The following is an 11,876-nucleotide window of genomic DNA, read 5'->3' as shown; positions in this document are numbered from 1 at the left end:
TCAACCTGTATATGCTACCTTCTCAACCTGTATATTTATTTCATTATTTCATTAAATTTATCAATTGCCCACCCTGCAAGCAGGCTCTTGCAGATATTCCTGAGCTCTCTCTCTCTCTCTCTCTCCCCCTCCTCCAAAAGATGCTGGGCCAGCAAAAGGTCCCCTGAACGTGGGGGGGGGGCGCCAAGCCCACCCTTCCCCAGCGTCTCCCCCTCTCCGTCATCCGTGTGTGTTCAACAGGACTTCCAGCCAGCAGGGGCAAGACGTGATGAACCGGCGGGAGTAGCTGGGCCCCCAGCCTTTGGTGAAGCTGATGCGGACGGTGTGGGCGTCGCACGGCCCATCGTCCGGGTCCCGCCACCCCTCCAGGCCGCTCGCGCGCTCGTAGTCGAAGGCCTTGATGGAGTAACCGGGGAGGATCTTGTGCACCGCCGGACCCAGGGTGGGAGAGCTGACAAACACAGGGTGGTCGCTGCGGTTGTAGGCCCAGACGTGGCCTCCTTCTCGGCTGAGCGTCAGGCCTTGCCCGATCTTGGCCCGCGCGCGCCGGACGGCCTGGCTGCGGCTTCGGGACACCAGCTGAGCCACGCAGAAACCGCCGCCGGCCGGGAGCTCGGAGAAGACGTTCACGAAGTCATCGTGCACGGGGTAGAGCCTTCCCACCCGTGAGCGGTACTCCCAGTAGGCCAGCTTACACCAGGAGCCATCTTTGAGGGAGTGCCGAGAGAGGCTGGTGTCTGCGGAAGGAGAATCGAGGAGCGAGTGAATCGAGGCGCGCCCTCCACCCCATGCAGGCTCCCAAAGGTCCCCCCCTCCAATTACAGTGTTCCCTCTAAGCTGAGTTAGTGTGAGCTAGCTCACAGTTTTGTAGCCTCCGGCTCACACATTTCTGTCTTAGCTCAGGAAGGATGGGGCTCCAGACAAACGAATGTATGCAGCGGCCGAATTGCTCGCTCATAACTTTAATGCCGGTAGCTCACAAAGTAGAATTTTTGCTCACAAGACTCCACAGCGTAGAGGGAGCATTAAGTAGACATTTCCTCCAGGGGAACCGATCTCTGTCGCCTGGGGATCAGTTGTAATCTTAGGCGATCTCCAGCCACCATACGGAAGTTAAAAGTAAGATGGATGGAACGGTAAACAGCAAAATACAAACGTGATATAACACCTACATCTTGGTATTCTCAAAGCTTAGTGCAACGGTCTTCACCTTTTCACAGCCTACCAAAGTTTCTATTTATAGACATTCCACCAAACCTCTAAGGATGAAAACGCGTCAGTCGATACATTAAACAGTCCTGTTTTATGGTCTGTTTTTCTTTTCTTTTTCACTTCCGCCTTGTAGTTTTCCATAGCACCTCCTGCGGTTTCCACAATCTGGGTTGGGAAATACCTGAGAGACTTTTGGGGGTGGAGCCGGGAGAGGGCGGGGTTTGGGGAGGGGAGGGGCCTCAGCAGGGCACAAGGCCACAGAGTCCACCCTTCAAAGCAGCCATTTTCTCCAGGGGAGCTGGTCTCTGTCGGCTGGAGATCAGTTGTAAAAGCGGGAGATCCCCAGGCCCCACCTGGAGGCTGGCAACCCACAACGGGACGTCTCAGACTCTGCTTCACTAAGGCAGAGCCTGTGTAGAATAGGTGGGGCCTGGGGATCTCCCGCTTTTACAACTGATCCCCAGCCGACAGAGATCAGCTCCCCTGGAGAAAATGGCTGCTTTGAAGGGTGGACTCTGTGGCCTTGTACCCTGCTGAGGCCCCTCCCCTCCCCAAACCACGTCCTCTCCTGGCTCCACCCCCAAAGTCTCTCAGGTATTTTCCAAACCAGACTTGGCAACCCTAGCGTAGAATGATTCCTCCAAGTTTTAATACTTATTTAATTATTCATTCATTACATTACATTTATTAATCGCCTAATCCCCACAACTGTGGGGCTCTAGGCAATGTATTTCCCATTGTTATTCACTATATAGACTTCCAGCTTGCTGCTGAATTCTGTCCTGTTTGTTAAACCTTCTAGTAATATCTGGTTTGTTAGAAGGCCCGTGATCTCTCTTCACAAACCCTTGCCAAATTTATCCAACTTGGCACTTCAAATCGGCTGCAGGTACGACACGGACGAGGAAGAGAAAAACGGATCACAAATCAGGACTGTTTACACGGATGTATCGATGAGCCTGTATTCGCCCTTGGAGGTCGGGTGGGATGTTTATAAACAGAAACTTTTGTTGATTGTGAGAAGGCGAGGGAGTTGCACAACCTGGAGGTTGGCAACTCTCACTGGACTCCGAGCCCTGCAGACCCAGTTTGGTGTAGTGGTTAGGAGTGTGGACTCTAATCTGGGAGAACTGGATTTGATTCCCCCCCAGTGCTGCCTCTAAGCTGTGGAGTCCTGTGAGCAGAAATTCTGCTTTGTGAGCTACTGGCATTAAAGTTGTGAGCGAACGATTCGGCCACTGCCTAAATTAGTTTGCTCTGGAGTCATCCTTCCTGAGCTAAGACAAAAAATGTGTGAGCTGGAGGATAAAAAACTGTGAGCTACCTCACACCAACTCAGCTTAGAGGGAACACTGTTCCCCACTCCTCCACATGCAGCTGCTGGTGTGACCTTGGGTCAGTCACAAGTTCTCTCAGAGCTGTTCTCTCAAGGGCAGTCCTCCAAAGAGCTGTCTCAGCCCCACCCACCACACAGGGTGTCTGTTGTGGGGAGGGGAAGGGAAAGGAGATTGCAAGCCGCTCTGAGACTCCTTCGGGTAGTGAAGGGCCGGGTAACAATCCAATCTCTTCTTCAGTTTGGTGTAGTGGTTAAGTGTGCGGACTCTAATCTGGGAGAGCCGGGTTTGATTTCCCCACTCCTCAACTTGCACCTGCTGATGTGACCTTGGGTCAGTCACAAGTTCTCTCAAGGGCAGTTCTCAAAAAGCTCCCTCAGCCCCACCTACTTCACAGGTTGTCTGTTGTGGGGAGGGGAAGGGAAAGGAGTTTGTAAACCGCTCTGCGACTCCAAGTGAAGGGCGGGGTATAAATCCAATCTCTTCTTCTTCTCTTTCTTCTTCTCCTGCCACCCTGGGCAACATCCCCTGCCAGGCCTGCGGGCCTGCCTCCATGCTGGGGAAAGCCTGAGCTGTGTGTGAAGAAATACGCTTTTTTTTGGACCCTGTCTGAATCGGGCCTTCCCAAGGGAAGTCTGGAGGAAGACGGATCCTGCGGCGCAGACGCCGACTGATGTGTGTGTGTGTGAGGCGCTGGGGGGCAGGGCTGCTCTAAAAACGGAACATCCTGGGACAGGGGAACTGGGGATTCCCACGAGAGCCCCGGCCCCTGCGGCAGAGCTGTGAGCCAGCACGTAGGCTGGGGACACCACGCCAGGGCCACGTCGCCGTCAGCTGGGCCGGAGGGGAAGCAGAGCCGGGAGGCGCCGACTGTGCTCAGATGTGGCGTTGCGGGCCGGGCGCCAGAGTCCCGCTTGGCTTTGTACGTCAAGGCACATTGTCTGCGACTCCGCAGGCCCAGCTTCCTCCGGGCAGGCGAGAACCAGAAATAACCGGGGGCAGCCGTTTGTTCTCTCCCCCCCATTTAGTTCTCAGGAAGGCCTTTCGGCTGCGCCTCCTCCCTTACGGCTTTTCCTCCTTCTGGGAGGGGGGCGGCCGCACGGAGGAGTCACAGGACAGTCCGCTGCAGAAATCTATAGTGGACGCCGGCTAGGTTTTGTTCTGGAGTTTGTCAGCAGAGACAGCCGTCTCTCTCTCGACCTCCCCGGAAAGAGATAAGGCTACCCACAGACACGACCTGGCAAAGAGATAAGGTTACCCACAGACACGACCTGGCGCTACCAGCCCGACCCACCCCCTGCAGCAGATTTGGGGCACCCTTCAAGAGGCCCCGGGTTTGAACCACAGCATCCCTCCTGTGTGCCCCAGATGGAAAGAAGGGCCCTTAGAGAGCCAGTGTGGTGCAGCAGTTAAGACTGTTGGACTACAATCTGAGAGACCCGGGTTCGAATCCTCACTCTGTCATGGAAGCTTGCTGGGTGCCCTTGGGCCAGTCACAAACTCTCTCAGCCTTACCTTTTTTTCCCCCCAATTCTGATGAGTTTTAATTTATGGTGAGCATAGACGGTAGCATCAAGCTCCAAGTTACCACTGTTTCTTAGAACCAGAAAGGGGGGGGGGAATCAGAATCCTAGTGTTTGACTGGCTCTTCAGAACATTTCTCCGTATTCAATAACTTTAAGGCTTTTGTATAAATGACAGGACACAGATTACTACACTCTCTCTCAGCCTTACCTACCTCACAGGGTTGTTGTGAGGAGAAAATGGGGGAGAGGAAGAAGAGGAGGAGGAGGAGATTGCATTCATACCCTGCCCTTCACTACCCGAAAGAGTCTCAGAGTGGCTTACAATCTCATTTCCTTTCCCCTCCCCACAACAGACACCCTGTGAGGCAGGTGGGGCTGAGAGAGCTCTGAGAGAACTGCCCTTGAGAGAACAGCTCTGAAAGAACTCGTGACTGACCCAAGGTCACACCAGTAAGTGCATGTGAAGGAGTGGGGACTCAAACCCAATTCTCCCAGATTAGAGTCCGCGCTCTTAACCATGACACCAAACCGGCTCCCAGAAGGATGTAACAGGAGAAGGATGTAAGCAGTTTTGGGTCCCCCACTGGGGGAGAAAAGAAAAATACAAATAAAGTAAAGAAACAAAATAAAAAAATAAAGTTGACATCTTCTGCAAAATCTGACATTGCTGAAGGTTGGCTGGAAGCCATGCATTTATTTACCCCACAAAAAAAAAAAAAATTCCCGAGTAGGCTGTATGCAGGCACGGTGCATTTTTAGGCACACAGCTCAGTATTTCTGCGCATGCCTTTCTAAACATGTGTTTGCATGTGAACTGCATGCTTGGAGAAGAGGAAGAAGAAGAAGAAGAAGAAGAAGAAGAAGAAGAAGAAGAAGAAGAAGAAGAAGAAGAAGAAGAAGAAGAAGAAGAAGAAGAAGAAGAAGAAGAAGAAGAAGAAGAAGAATTTATATCCCGCCCTTCACTTGGAGTCTCAAAGCGGCTTACAAACTCCTTTCCCTTCCCCTCCCCAGAGTCCCCACAACAGACACCCAGGTGCAAGTGGAGGAGTGGCGAATCAAACCCGGTTCTCCCAGATTAGAGTCCACACACTTAACCACTACACTAAACTGGCACGTGTGCCAGAGAGAAGACAAACCCACAAAGCTGCCTTCTACGGAAGAGACCTTTGGTCTGTCAAGATACAGTGCTGTCTCCCTGGACCGGCAGCCGCTCTCCAGGTCTTTCACATCATCTGACCTTTTCAGCTGGAGACGCCAGGGACTCAGCCTGGGACTTTCTGTGTGCCACGTAGATGCTCTACCACTGAGCCTCTCTCTAAGAAGCCACATCCCCTCTCCAGGGACTCAGGCAGAGGTCTTTCACATCTGCCTGGTCCTTTGACCTGGAGATGCCGGGGACTGAACCTGGGACCTTCCACGTGCCAAGCAGAGGCTCTACCCCTGAGCCACAGTCCCTCGCCAAAACATGTAGACCAAATCAGACTATTGGTCTATCAGGGTCAGTACTGTCTGCTCAGACTCACGGTAACCCTCCAAGGTCTTTCCCATCACCTACGAATCAATCCCTTTGAGATGCCGGGGACTGAACCTGGGACCTTCTGCATGCCAAGCAGAGGCTCTACCCCTGAGCCACAGTCCCTCGCCAAAACATGTCGACCAAATCAGACTATTGGTCCATCAGGCTCAGTACTGTCTGCTCAGACGCACGGTGACTCTCCAGGGTCTCCGGCGGAGGTCTTTCCCATCACCTATGAATCGATCCTTCAACTGGAGATGCCAGGGACTGGACTTGGGTCCTTCTGCATGCCAAGCAGGTGCTCAGACTGCGCCCCTGTGGTGTCTGTGCCCTAGGCGGCTGCCTAGGTCGCTCTAATGGATGCACTGGCCCTGGCTCTAGCCCTGAACCACAGCTCCTCCTCTCCATTTCAGGGCTAAACTACATGGGCCAGCTGAGTTCCAGGACTAGAACTCCTGACATGTAATATGGGTCTAGGAAGAAGCCATAAGAGGGCCTGGTCTGGATTTCAGCGGGGGGAGGTGTGTGGTGGCGAGGAATGCCTCATCTTTCCCCCCTGCATCATTTCCCTGATTAAAAATGACCGCATGATGAGCCACTTCAAGCCCCAGTAGGTCCCCACCCCCTGCTCTGGATGGCCCAGGCTAACCGGATCTCATCAGATCTCAGAAGTTAAGCAGGGTCGGCCCTGGTCAGTCCTTGGATGAGGGCAATGCTCCCTCTAAGCTGTAGATTCTTGTGGGCAAAAATTCTGCTTGGTGAGCTCCTGGCATTAAAGTTGAGAGCGAGCCATTTGGCTACTGCATCAATGAGTTTGCTCTAGAGATGTGAAGGCCCGGGAAAAAAACGGAAAAATTCGGAAAAAACCCAGTTTTTTTCCGTTTTTTTCCTGAAGCCTTTTTTGTTTTTTTCCGAAAAATTGGAAAAATTGAAAAAAGAAAAGAAAAGAAAAAAAATTGATTATGGAACGTTTTATTTTAACATGATGACTAAAATATTTTAAGACAAGGTGTTCAAATATTTTCCAAATCATTTCTAATATATATGGTATCAGATTGATCTAATGCTTGAGCAAGTCCTAGGTTCCAATTGAACTCTCCAGTGCAAGAACAAGATGCATTTCTTCCTTTAGGAGGTGCTATTGTCAGAAGAAAATAAAAAGGTTTCAGTTTTGTTTTTGCATGTGAGTGGGTATTCTGTTTGTAATGATTGTTTGGATACACTATATTTTTAATGTGCTAGTTGTGATAATTTCATGCCAAGTAAAAATGTTCATAGTCATATTTTATGTTCCTAAAGTAACAGAATGACTTTCAATCTAGAAAAGACAAAAGAAATGATAATGTAGCATTTTTTTCAATTTTTCCGAAAATTTCCGTTTTTTTCCGAGCTTCAAAATTTCCGGAAATTTTACATCTCTAGTTTTGCTCTGGAGCCCTCCTTCCGGAGCTAAGACAAAAAATGTGTGAGCCGGAGGCTTAAGAACTGTGAGCTAGCTCACACTATCTCAGCTTAGAGGGAAAACTGGATGGGAGTCGCAGGCAATGGCAAACCACCTCTGAACCTTGCCTCGAAACCCCCCTCAGGATCACCATTTGTTGGGACGGCAGGAATAAAAAGTACCCACATGACACTCGTCACTTTACTGACATTTGAGATAGTCAACAGAAGGGGGGGGGGAGCTTATCTCCCTCTTCCCCTAGCAGCCTGGCTCTGACCCTTCTCTCCACCCCCAGCATGCAGAGGTGCAGCTGTTTAACATCTGGCGACCCTGGGGGACAGAAGGAATGAAAAAGAAGAGGAAGAAGAAGAGATTGGATTTATACCCCGCCCTTCACTTGGAGTCTCGAAGCGGCTGACAAACTCCTTTCCCTTCCCCTCCCCACAACAGACACCCTGTGAGGTGGGTGGGGCTGAGAGAGCTCTGACACAAACTGCTCCTGACCTGGATGGACCCATGTTCTGATTCAGCTTAAGGGAGCTTCAGGGGTCCGCTTTACTCAGCCTTGGAAACAGGTTCTGGACTCACCCCAGGAGCCGTTCCCACCCATTGCAAATCCCCTGGCTGGCAGTCCCCCCCCCCTCCGGCTTCCTTCTCACCTTGCCAGGCTTTGCGCTTGTTGTCCAAGGCACTGGGCCACTTCAAGGGAATGGCAAAGGGGGAGATCTTGCAGTACGGGGGCGGAGGAGTCTCTGGAAGGGGGGAAGAAAACAGGAGAGGGGTGAATTCTCAGCAGGCGTCCCCCCCTGTGTCGGCTATAGAAGAGCCACGGTGTTGCGGAGCCCCGGCTTTGCAAGCAGAGAGGCTTGGCAGGACCCCTTCCAGGGGGTCACCACCAGGGGTCATTTCCTACAGGAGCGCACAGGAGCGGAGCTCCGGCAGTAAAGAGCCCAGGGGGCGGGCACATGCAACAAGCCCCGCCCCCTGCTCCCAGCAGCCCTCAGTCAGAGCCAGTAGCAGCCAGGTAAGTTGCAGAGCCCCCCCCTGGCCCCCCCAGTCCAAAACAGTCCAGTGGCACCTTTAAGACCAAGTTTTATTCAGGTACAAGCTCTCCCTCCTCTGCGAGGACAGATCTGCACGTTTCCCCCCCACCCCTCAATAGCTAGCAATCCAAAACAGTTCAGTGGAGCCTGAGCGGTGGGTGTTGCCTTCTGACACACTTCCGGTGACATCAGGGGGTGTGGCGTATGCTAATAAGTTATGCTAATGAGTTATGCAAATGACCTCATGCACCTCTTTTTCTACGAAATGACCCCGGCCACCACACCAGGTTGCAAGGAGCCAACTCTATCTGAAAGGCTGTCATTTGGAGGAGGGCAGGGAGCTGTTCCAGTTGGCAGCGGAGGAGAGGACCCGGAGCAATGGGTTCAAATTCCGTGCAGAAAGGTATCGGCTGGATCTTAGGGAAAAGTTTGTCACGGTCAGAGTGGTTCAGAGGTGGAATCATCAACTGCCTAGGGAGGTGGCGGGCTCCCCTTCCCTGGCAGCTTTCAAGAAGAGGCTGGATGAATATTTGTCAGAGATGCTTTAGGCTGGTCCTGCACTGGGCAGGGGGTTGGACTAGATGGTCTGTATGGACCTGTAATGTATCCAATAAGCTGCCATTGAATGCCTAATGTGTTATGAAAACATCTAATTGAAATCCTATGTTAAGCTTCGTCCTGGGCTAGGATCCAAATACATCCAATCACATTGCTAGCCCAGGAAGCACCTAACCAATCACTATCAACAAGCTCCCTGAGCGGGAATGTCCGTGATTGGTCCTTATGTATGCAACCTTATTGGTCGGTAAATGTACAGTAGGCGTGGCTACATTAGCCGGGAGAGTTTAAAAGCACAACAGCTGCAATGCAAAAGCTGCTCTGGCTATCAGATGTTGATCCGTGTTGGAGTTGTGGAATAAAGCTGAATCTTTGCTGAATCACTCTCCGACTACTTTGTTAAGCGAGCGACTTAACAGGACCCTTCCAACTCTGTGAGTCTAGGATTCTGTGAATTCCTGGATACACGGGGTTGGAGCCTGGGGAAGGTGGGCGGGGACCTCAGCAGGGTAGAATCATAGAACCATCCAATCACAGAGCGGGAAGGGGCCCTACAGGCCGTCCAGTCCCACCCCCTGCTCAGTGCAGGATCAGCCCAGAGCATCCTTGACCAGTGTCTGTCCAGCCGCTGCTTGAAGACTGCCAGGGAAGGGAATGCCCTAGACCCCACCCTCCAAAGTAGCCATTTTCACCGCGGGAACTGGTCGCCATGGTCCGGAGAACAGTCCTAATTCCAGGAGATCTCCAGGCCCCACCTGGAAATTCGCAATCCCTACTTGCCACACCGATAACCCCATGTCTGAGCTGCCCCCCCCCCCCCCTGCACCTACGGTGTGTGAAAGGGGAGGCTGGGCACGACACGGGGGTCTTAGGACCTAAGGAGTCTTCAGGTCAGGGTGGTCCGGGTCCACCGTGGAGACTGCCAGATGTGCTGCTCCGCTGTGAAAACCCCTGCAGACCATGCCAGGACACACAGAGCCCCCCGGTGGGGCAAACAGCAGTCCCCCAGGGCCATTTCTGACTGGGGGAAAAGCACAGGGAGAAAGCGGAAGGTCTTTCGCCTCGCACGTTGCACAGCCCTCACATGAACACATGAAGCTGCCTTCTACTGAATCAGACCCTTGGGTCCGTCGGGGTCAGGATTCTCTACCCAGACTAGTTGCAGTTCTCCAGGGTCTCAGGCAGAGGGTCTTTCCCGTCACCTACTGCCTGGTCCTTCCAACTGGAGAAGCTGGGGATTGAACTGGAGACGGTGGGGATTGTCTACTCAGACCGGCAGCAGCTCTCCAGGGTCCCAGGCAGAGGTCTTCCCCATCACCTACCACATGGTCCTTTTAGCTGGAGATGCTGGAGGTTGAACCTGGGACCTCCTGCATGCCAAGCAGATGCTCTACCACTAAGCTAAAGCCCCTCTCCGGGGTCTCCGGCAGAGGTCTTTCACATCACCTACTGCTTGGTCCTTTCAACTGGAGATGCCGGGGATTGAACCTGGGACCTTCTGCATGCTAAGCAGATGCTCTGCCACTGAGCCATGCCCTCTCCCCTCAATCTTTAAGAAGATGCCTTATACTGAATCAGACCCTTGGTCTATCAAGGTCAGGATTGTCTACCCAGACTAGTTGCAGCTCTCCACGATCTCAGGAAGAGATATTGCACATCACCTACTGCCTGGTCCTTTTTAATTGGAGATGCTGGGGATTGAACTGGCAACCTTCTGCATGCCAAGCAGAGGCTCTACCAAGGAGCCACAGCCCCTACTCAAGCCTAAAGTAAGTAATAATACTCAGTCTGACTGTGGCTGTCCAGACAAAGCTCTTTTGCATCACCTACTGCCTGGTCCTTTTAGCTGGAGATGCCGGGGACCTTCTGCATGCCAAGCAGATGCTCTGCCACTAAGCTAAAGCCCCTCTCCGGGGTCTCAGGTGGAGGTCTTTTACATCACCTACTGCCTGGTCCTTTCAACTGGAGATGGTGGGGATTGAACCGGGGACCTTCTGCATGCCAAGCAGATGCTCTGCCACTGAGCCACAGCCCCTACTCCGTCTGACTGCATCTCTCCAGGGTCTCAGGCAGAGATCTTTCACATCACCTACTACTTGGTCCTTTTTAACGGGAGATGCCGGGAACTGAAATAGGACCTTCTGCATGCCAAGCAGATGCTCTTCCACTGAGCCACAGCCCCCATCCAGGATCTCAGGTGGAGGCCTTTCACATCACGTCCTGCCTAATCCTTTAACTGGAGGTGCGCAGGATTGAACCGGGGGCCTTCTGCATGCCAAGCAGATGCTCTACCACTGAGCAAGGCTCCCTCTAAGCTGTGGAGTCCTGTGAGCAACAATTCTACTTGGTGAGCTCCTGGCATTAAAGTCGTGAGCGAGCGATTTGGCGGCTGCATGAATTAGTTTGCTCTGGAGCCATCCTTCCTGAGCAAAGACAAAAATCTGTGAGCCGGAGGCTAAAAAACTGTGAGCTAGCTCACACTAACTCAGCTTAGAGGGAACACTGCCACTGAGCCAAGTCTCCTCACCTGAATCAGCCCCTACATGTGGACCTGGTGTAGGAGCAGCAGGGGGGAATCTAACCTGTACCGAGTCTCATAGAGTTCATGGTGGGGATTCCAGCAGGGCAACCCTGTCGTTTTGTTGCAGTCAAAATAAAAAGGAATCTCACGGCGAATTAAAGACTAACAATATTCTGCCCTCCCGTGTACAATAATGTTTGACTGCCAATAAAATCATCAGATCTGAGTCCGGTAGCACCTTAGAAACCAACGAGATTGACAAGGTATGAGCTTTCTGGGGAGTCAGCATTCCCTTCCTCAGAGGCAAGTAGGAATGGAGGTCCCTGAGCCCTTTTTTCCCATTCAGAAGGCAGGAAGGGGATATAAGGGCACAGATCGCCAGTCCCATTTGTATCTGATGAAGGGAGATTTGACTCTAGGAAGCGCGTACCCTATAGCTCTCCTTAGTCTCAAAGGTGCAAAGGGAATCGGATCCAGCTGTTCTTCTTCAGACCAACATAGATGCCCTCTGAAAATAAAATTGTTGTTAGTCTTCAAGGTGGCACGAGACTTCTGTCGTGTTTTAACATTCATGTACATGCATGCTAGAGACTGGGCGCTTCCTCCCATCCTGCTCGAACATTGAATGTCAAGAAGAAGAAGAAGAAGAAGAAGAAGAAGAAGAAGAAGAAGAAGAAGAAGAAGAAGAAGAAGAAGAAGAAGAAGAAGAAGAAGAAGAAGAAGAA

At 52.0% G+C, this 11,876-nt stretch overlaps 1 protein-coding gene across 1 annotated transcript in view; it reads right to left on the bottom strand.

Moving 5' to 3' along the window:
• Window positions 1-219: 219 nt before the first annotated feature.
• The window catches only part of LOC107117073 (mothers against decapentaplegic homolog 6-like), a 20,730-nt gene continuing 9,073 nt past the window's right edge, over window positions 220-11,876 (bottom strand). Inside the window, exons 3-4 of the mRNA XM_015419102.1 lie at window positions 7,689-7,781; window positions 220-737 (exon numbers count right to left, since the gene is read on the bottom strand). Coding sequence (XP_015274588.1) covers window positions 220-737; window positions 7,689-7,781 — 611 coding nt within the window. The remainder of the gene's footprint in view (window positions 738-7,688; window positions 7,782-11,876) is intronic.

Source organism: Gekko japonicus, unplaced genomic scaffold (assembly GCF_001447785.1).
Source record: "Gekko japonicus isolate JY-2015 unplaced genomic scaffold, Gekko_japonicus_V1.1 scaffold25, whole genome shotgun sequence".
Lineage (NCBI taxonomy): Eukaryota > Metazoa > Chordata > Lepidosauria > Squamata > Gekkonidae > Gekko > Gekko japonicus.
The sequence above is the reverse complement of the archived record's forward strand: the minus strand, read 5'-3'. Positions and strand labels throughout refer to the sequence as shown.